Source organism: Diuraphis noxia, unplaced genomic scaffold (genome assembly GCF_037042655.1).
Source record: "Diuraphis noxia isolate RWA-SAM2 unplaced genomic scaffold, SU_Dnox_SAM2 contig0001, whole genome shotgun sequence".
NCBI lineage: Eukaryota > Metazoa > Arthropoda > Insecta > Hemiptera > Aphididae > Diuraphis > Diuraphis noxia.
The window spans coordinates 47,210,659-47,219,536 of record NW_028301711.1 but is presented as its reverse complement, the minus strand read 5'-3'; the positions used below and the strand labels follow the sequence as shown (position 1 = coordinate 47,219,536).

The 8,878-nt window shown below is 25.9% G+C and overlaps 1 protein-coding gene across 1 annotated transcript; it reads right to left on the bottom strand.

Annotated features, from left to right (window-relative positions):
• Positions 1-325: 325 nt before the first annotated feature.
• On the bottom strand, positions 326-8,878 carry LOC107161441 (serine/threonine-protein kinase grp-like). The gene is made up of 10 exons (XM_015507848.2): positions 8,574-8,878; positions 8,352-8,431; positions 7,377-7,600; positions 6,904-6,968; positions 6,714-6,839; positions 4,649-4,781; positions 3,604-3,807; positions 3,170-3,381; positions 2,962-3,093; positions 326-845 (listed from the first exon to the last, which is right to left on the bottom strand). The coding sequence occupies exons 2-10, from the start codon at positions 8,414-8,416 to the stop codon at positions 651-653; spliced, it is 1,356 nt and encodes a 451-aa protein (XP_015363334.1). The 5' UTR covers positions 8,417-8,431; positions 8,574-8,878; the 3' UTR covers positions 326-650.

Below are 8,878 nucleotides of genomic sequence, written 5' to 3'. Positions count from 1 at the left end.
AGAAAATTTAAAATTTATTAATTCTCATTCTACCTCAATTATAATCGATATAATACATAAATATTAAATTTAAAAAAAAAAAAAAAACCTTGAACTTTGAATTATTTATGAATTGATAACTTTAATGAATACCTACTGAAGTGAATCAATTGAATGACAAATCTGTATTATCTAAATGGAAGATAATTAAGCCTGAATTAGTTCAGTAATATTTTTTGTCTAAGCTAACAAATGTAAATAACAGTATATATGGTGATATAAACATAAGTTAGAATAATAGTTTTTAAAAGATTAAAACAAAATAAACTATACATATTTAAAATAATTTGTATACATTTAATGTGAGTATAAATACATTTTATAAAAAAAAAAGTCATTCCCATAAACTAATAATTGATAACATTAAAAATTTGGAAACAATATATTGTTGTAATGTTAAATTTAAATTAATGCACTGGTTTTTGAATCTACCAAACCTGTATGTAATTAATAAGATACATAATATATAACTGAAGGTACATATTTTACTTAAAAATTTGATTGATTTTTTTAAACGCTAATTTTTCTACAATAGGTCTATATTAACAAAATTATTTTTAACCAATCTATAATTAGTCAGCCTTATATGTATTCATAATACTACTAATAATTTAAGGTACAGTTTCAGTAGCAATAGGCCACGCAACTTTAATTAATGCAGACATTGCATTTTTAATGGAAACAAAATTTCGCTTAAACTCTAAACCACAGCCTCTTGAAAGTCTGAAGTCAATCAGAGTTTGATGATTCATTGGAATAACAGTTGATTTAAACACTAAGCGCTGATCTGTAGTAGTAATTGTAACCTGCAAAATGATACAATTGATAATTATTATTAGTTTGTAAAATGTTAAAGAAGCACAAACACATAAAAAAAGTAAATTTAATCTTAAAAAATAGATTTATTTTAATGAAAACGGAAGAGATATAACATTTCTTTGCACATAATGTTGATTGAGTTATGAGGGGAGACAGGAATTGTATGAATTTTCAAATTCATATTGAGTGTACAAACAACTATGAATGTTAAAAAGGCAGGTGTTTAAATTCAAGTTGATCTTATATACAACATTTAATTAACATATTTATGTATATTTGAGGGGTTAAGGCATATTTTGTTGAACAAAGTATACAACTTAAATATTTTATATACATTAAATACATTTAATAGAAAATAACTTTTTAATCTTTCTTTGGTCTGTATTAAAATAAAAACGAGGATTAATATGTTAATCAACAACTAATTTTAAATGATCACACAAATCTATTTGACAATAAAATATATTTATTTGTTTGTTTAAGGGCTAGTTGCACCATCTCCGATTAAAGTTAACCGGAGTTTAATAAGCTGAATTTGCCCGGTTAAATATCTGTTATCAACTGATTAAGCATAATCGAAGTTTAACCGTAGACTGTACAACTGGCCCTAATATAGTTTTGTTCTCAACACTGTATTTATTTTATAACAAATATGTTGCTACACAAAAGTAAAGAAATAATAACATGGTTATTATCTGGATTAATGATGGATCTCTGATTAGACCCACTATAATAATATAAAATTAACACATATATTATATATATAATTTTCTGTTTAATTTATTATACAGATAATTTAACACTACAGTTAAGATGACGCCACACCTGCATGTGATGTCTTCGTCGTACAAGTGCGTAGCATTAGCATAGCAAATTTTACGCTCAGCAAATCTCGTTTATCTCCTTCAATTTAAAATTTAGAGTGAATTGACCTATTATAAAAATTAAAGGCGATATTATTATCTGGGGAATCTCATAGGGTTTTTTATTATATTTTAATTTTAAAGCGAGTAGGTATAGGTATAGGTGTAGGTATAGTTTTAGGTATACAAACAATTTACAATTTTAAAATATTCATAACTCGCTTTAAAATTAAAATATAATAAAAAGCCCATGAAATTCCCTAGAGGCCTAGACAATAATCTTTCCTTTAATTTTTATAATAGGTCAATTCACTCCAAATTTTAAACTAACGAACGGAGATAAATGTGATCTGCTGAGCGTAAAATTTGCTATGCTACGTACTTGTACAACAAAGACAACTGGGTGTGGAGTCCTCTTAATTTAAAATATTTTGTTTTAATAATATTCTGTAGCTTAGATTAAAAAATAATGAACTAAATTATATTTTTATTTTTTTTTTTTGTGCATATAAAAGCATTTTTTCCATTTTTTTTTTTTCTTGTACCCAATTCAATATAATATGACCTCATCATTCGCATCTCTATTTCCTCAAATACATCTTAAAAATCGACAAAAATTATACCTATTTGACATTAACAATATCTAACGGCTAATATCTTGTCCCATCAATAGCCATACTTTGGTGCTAGAACACAGACTTCTATCTTCAATGACAACACCACCATACTGAAAATAGACTACCAAATGTGACAACTGCCTAATTCATCTCATATGTGTTAATTGAAACAAAATAATGCAAACTCTTCATTATTATTTTTTTTATTAGAAAATAGTGTCAAGAGCGATACTATTATAGTACATAATATTTCATCAAATTTTTGCTCCTAGTTGATTAGGTTACAATCACACAATCAATGCAAGAACTCCCTCCACTCAATATTCAATAATGTAGTAAATTATGATGATGCACACAACCATCTTATCAGTATATAATACATCAGTACAACCCAACATTTTTTTTTAACCTGATTCTTACTCAATCTCTTGTGGACTACAGCATACTGTACTATGCTATACATACATTGTGCAAATAAAGAAATTAAATGTCTGTTTTCGTCAATTATCTGTTTTAATGATATGGTTCTTCTCACTAATTATTTATTTCTATTTTTAACTTATTTTTTTGTTGATGTTTATGTATTAAAAAATAATTAATTCACTATAACAGTTATAAATTACCAAACTAGGTGTGTTGATTTTTGATATATATCCCAAATCATCCAGGAACAATACTAAATTGGTTAATGCTGCATCAGGTGGTAAATCAACTAGAAATCTTGTCATTCTTCTGACAAGGTTTTGCATAGAGTTCTAAAAAAATAACAGTTTAGTTATACTATTTTTACTATTGTAACCTGATAAAATAATACAAATGATTTTTAATTACGTTTGGTGTGGAGATGGACTGTGATGTCAGAAGTTGTGAGGACAACAGCAGATCATCCACCTGTGTTGGCTGGGAAAATGAATGTATTTCAGATTCACTGCGCGACATGGACGTATCAAATGAAATAGCTGCTGAAGCTGGTTGAGAATAACATTGACGTCCATCATCCATATCTTTATTGGACCGAACAGAAATCCCAACTTTTTTATTGGCTAAATAAACATACAGTCATGAGTTATATTGTCACTAATGAAGCAATTTAATTTATTTTAAAATATTATTGAAAACAGTTATTTAATCACACAATTAAAATTACTGATAATAGTAATTTGTTTGCCTTAAAAACTATGGTGGAGGGGGGGGGGGTGCTTTTAATGCTTTAATGTGAATTAAATAGTGTGAATAATAATTAGCTTGATTAAGTAAATATATACCACCAGTTTCTGATTTTTTGAACCAATGATGTGACTGAATTTTTAATATATCATATCTTTGGGATGGTGTTGGTGTTAATATTTTTCTCACAAGAGACAAAGCTAAAGTATCTAATTTATTCCATGGTGAATGATTAGCATAGTCCGTAGTTTTCCACAATTTATAATCTTCATCATTATCAGATGGCACATCCCAAGGTAACTCTAGACAAACATAAAAAATATTTATGCAAAATGTAATAAATTATAATTTTTTATTTCATTGAAATATACATATATGATATTCTTTCAAGCCTTTACTTTATAGTTAATTTAATCCCAATAACCATAAATACTCATACCTACAAGAGAATATTGTCTCGATCAAAATGCATATGTTCCTGAGCATCTAGAACTCATCAACAACTGTTTTTTAAGGTTAGACGCTATACATAATGCAGTCAATTGTGTCGCAAACAAAGTAAGAGGAAGAGGAATGGTATCTCAGACCCACCATTGTTGTCAATGTGCATGCGCAAAAACCAGTAATATTCTCTTGTGGGTCATAGTATAGTATCTATTTTTATATGCAATTTTTATAACGTATAATTTAAATAACTATCAACAATCTACAAAGTAAAATAAAATCTAATAACATTTAATTTTTTAATGTGAACATATAGAGGTTTTATAAATATATATTAATCTTGGTCTTGAACCTCTCTAATTATAAACTAAACTAGTAAATTTCAATATTAATGGTTGCTTAAAATTTACTAAGATATTTTTATAGAAATAATTATATACATAAATAAAATCAATTTTCTAATTTAAAAGTTACAATACTGAAAATGATTGAAGCAGTATCAAATGCCAATAACTTCGGTACTAAAGCTTTAGGGTGTTTCTTAAAAATTTAACCTACAGCTAGAATACCAAAGATATCAACTCTGACGGATTAGTTATCACTTATCAGTTTATTGTAGTAACTTCTTAATAATATAATATAATAAAATCAAAATTAACGTAGACAATAAAATTTATTAAATTCAAAATAATAAATTACCTCCAGCAAGCATTGATACCAGTATAATACCACATGACCAAATGTCAGAAGGTTCTGCTTGATAAGGTAAAAGTGAAAGAACTTCTGGAGCTAAATAAGGACGAGTTCCACAATACTTATCCAGTTTACGCCGCTGTTTAAATTATTGTAAAACATTAGATAGGTAATTATGTCTAGGATCAGATTTAAATTTATTAAATCTAATTACTAAGGAGTACATGTTTTACTTGATGAAAAATAAACAAATTTAGGATTTACAAAGTTATTTAATATTAATTTGTAGTTAATTTCTAGTTGGGTAAAATAAAAGTATAATATATTATTTTAAGAGTATAATAAACCATTATACCAGATACCTAAATATATTATTGTCTCCGTATTAAACATTAAACATCACAAAATTGTGTTTAGCAGAATTCATCTCATTGTTAATTTTAATTTAAGGTTAGACATATTAGAATATAGAATTGACATATTATCAAATTTAAGGATAATAATATTATATTAGACGTCTTTTAAGTGTTTATTAATATTAAAATTGTAAAGAAAGTTTTCAAAACTAATATTTAGCATAAATAGGTATACAGTATGATCAGGATAAGTGGAAACACTCAATAAATATGTGCAGGCTTCATATATTTCAATTCTGCATTTTTGGCTAACTAATAAACATTATTATACACATTTTCAAATAATTAGACTAATTTTTGACAGTTAATTTTGGGCATATGTACTATAACTTATTTTTTTTAAATGGCGTGATCCATTTTTGATCACAAGTTATTATTTTTGGTTTATTTTAATGCATTTAAGTGTTAGAATTTCTTTTCTAAGTTAAAAAATGATCTAGTTATAGTCATTTGATTTTACGTTATTTGCACGAGTATAACAGATTATAAAATACATAGTGAATAATAATAAATACGTGATAATTAAAATACAATTACAAATATTGATTTTTTTATTCATAAAAGTTGTATTTATCTAACAAATTGTTCAAACTATGCACCATAGTGCTATAAACAACATTCAGCACAAATCAAAAATTCTCGGTTAATAACAGAAAAAATTTTTTCCTGTCATTTGATTATAAGCAGAAATTATTTTTCTTTTCAACTCGGAAGGCACAAGGTGGATTGGCATACGCTACTGTTTTCAAGGGACTTCATAGGAAGTAATCTAGTGGTGTTAAGATCTGGTGATCTTGGTGGCCACTGAACTGCTCCATAAATTCATATCAACCGATTTGAAAAATATTCATCTTGGTAGTTACAAACAATATTTGCATGCACAAAATTAACTGTCAAAAATATAGTCTAATTATTTGAAAATGTGAATTATAATGTTTATTAGTTAGCCAATAAAGCAGAGTTGAAATGTAATATGAAGCCTACACAATACACATAGTTATTGACTATTGTGTATTTCCACTTATTGCGATCACACTGTTTAACTCACTTTAAAATTAAAGCATCAACAAGGGCCTACAAAATTCTTTAGATATCATCTTAGAGTTCAAAATTTTACAATAGGCCAATAATTCATTATAATGTTAAAATTAACAACACAAATAGATTTTTCTAAATGTAAATGTACTATTTTGGACATTTGAAAAATGGAGATAACATATGTCAGTGTGACATCCTTTTAGTTTTTTCAAAAAGTTACAATTTGGTCAACATTTTTTAATTGCTTAATTTTTTTTTTCAACTGCGTAATGTAATTGAATAAATATTATAGATCATATTATGAATCTTACCGGAGAAAAAAATATATTTTAAATACCACGAAATTCAAGAATATGAAAATATATTTATAAATGTAACTTATATTAGATATCTAATATAATCATTTAAAAATACTATTAATTATTATTGAATATACTTTTTTTTCATGAATATTAAATTATTTATATTGATTTGACTAACTTGTATAACTCAATACATGTTTGGCTCATTAATTAGTAGGGATTGACTTAATGTAAATTTGAATAATCCATACACCAAATTACTTTAGTAGATATTTAGGTTTTGCAAAAAATAAACGGTATATAAATATTACCTACTTTTCCACCACATAAAAACAAAGTGGCTAATCCAAAATCACTTATTTTTAGATTTCCATATTCATCCAATAATAAATTTTCTGGTTTCAAATCTCTATGAGCTATACCATTTTTGTGTAAATATTCCTAATAGAATAATGGTTTAAATATATATACAACAAATAAAATGATTTTTTGTTTAAAATCTTACAACTCCAGCAATCAACTCTTTGAAGAACTTTCTAGCATTAGATAGCGGCATTCCAACATCAGGTTCTAATTTTCAAAAAGATATTTATTTATATTAGTGTACAAAAAATGCAATTATTATCTAGTTATTACCATAAAATAATGAAGTCTTATAAATTCTATAGAGATGGGTGTGTTTAAAAAAATAAGCAATTGTATGACAAGTGAAATACCTAAAAGATATCAGTATATTGTATTGACTATGTAATACTATAACATAGTTTTAATGTATGATTGTCTCTATAGAATTTAAATAATTCATAAATTTATGCAGTGTTCCCAAAGGGCGTGAATCTTGAGAGTATACCACACTTTCGGCCCACACAACCCAAGCGTGATACTCATTAATTTTAAGTCATAGAATAATTTAGAAGGAAGTGTGGTATGTTTCACGCCCTGTGGAAATTCCTGATTAGTTATATTGAATAAGTTTACCAATTCGATCAAATAGTTCACCTCCAGATGCATATTCTAAGAATATATAATATGTATCTTTAGCATGACGCTGTCCATAATATTTTATTATACTTGAATGGTTCAATCGGCTATGTATTGCTGCTTCTTTTTTTACTGTAGCCAATGCATCAGAATAGTTTTGCAAATCAATAGTTTTCATGGCGACAAAGCAATGATTATTTTGATTTAGTAAAAGTTTTACTCTGAAAATGATCATAAAATAATTAGAATTCTAGTAAAACTTTATGTAAATATATATATATATATAACTAAGCGAACTTGATAAAATTATATAGAGGAGCAAGATTTCAGTTCTGTTAGAAATTCATAAACTTTGTAGCTAAATCTAAATAAATGAGATACATATAAGAAAAAAAAACATAAATTAATTGACGGATTGAATGTATTTCTAAGTAAGTTTAAACATGTGATTTGCCAAATTAGCTTATTGATCACTCCCATTTTTTTCCAAATGAATTTAATTAAACAAATCGCGATTTTTACATTTATAAGCATACTAGATAAAATAATAAAAGCCATATAATTTATTTACAATATATATATATTTTTATTATTATTATTATTCTTCCTAATGCTAGCCAATCTTTTTTAAAGAAAGTTGTGAAGGATGATGATTTTTTGAAAACGTTAATACATTAAAATTCAAATAATTAATAGTTTCTAACTTATTATTTAAATTTTTTTATTGGTCTAGAAATTATAATTTTCTATTTTGACAACCAAGGCCATTAGCATTAAATTTATATATATATTTACAGTTGAATAATAACTTATTCAATTAAAATTGTAAGAAAAATATAAATAGAAGAAAAAGAAAGTGACTTAAAATTGACTGTGTGTCTTAAGAATAATAATTCAAAATAATAGTTAAATGTTTATATAAATTATTACGATGTATAAAAAATGTAGTATTTATAAACAAATTTAACATACTCGCCAAATGTTCCATCGCCCAATGTTTGAACAATATTCCATCCTTCAACAAACGGAGTATTCATTTGTGATTTTACAACCTAAAACAATACTCCATTAAATTCCGTATTACATTAATTTTGGTTAAGAATCAATAAAATAAAATAAATCTATAAACATAATAATAACATTGTTTATATATTTATTATAATCCGATTTTCAAATAAATGAATTGGAACTTACTTTAAACTTCCATAAAAAAAAAAAAAAAACACGAATAATAAAAATTATAATAATTTCACACAATTTATTGTCCTACTCAAACATATCAATAATAATAACACCAATTACAGTTTAAAAATTAGGTAATAAATCATTACTAATCGCTAACACTAGACACGTAATAAAGAAGAACGGAAGAACATCAAAACCGCACGGCATGAGGTAACACACTAACTTGAGAGGCTGAGAGGCTGAGACACTAAAACTAAACAGTAAACAGTAAACATAATACAGTAGGTACACAGTGAAATGAAATAAAGGAACAA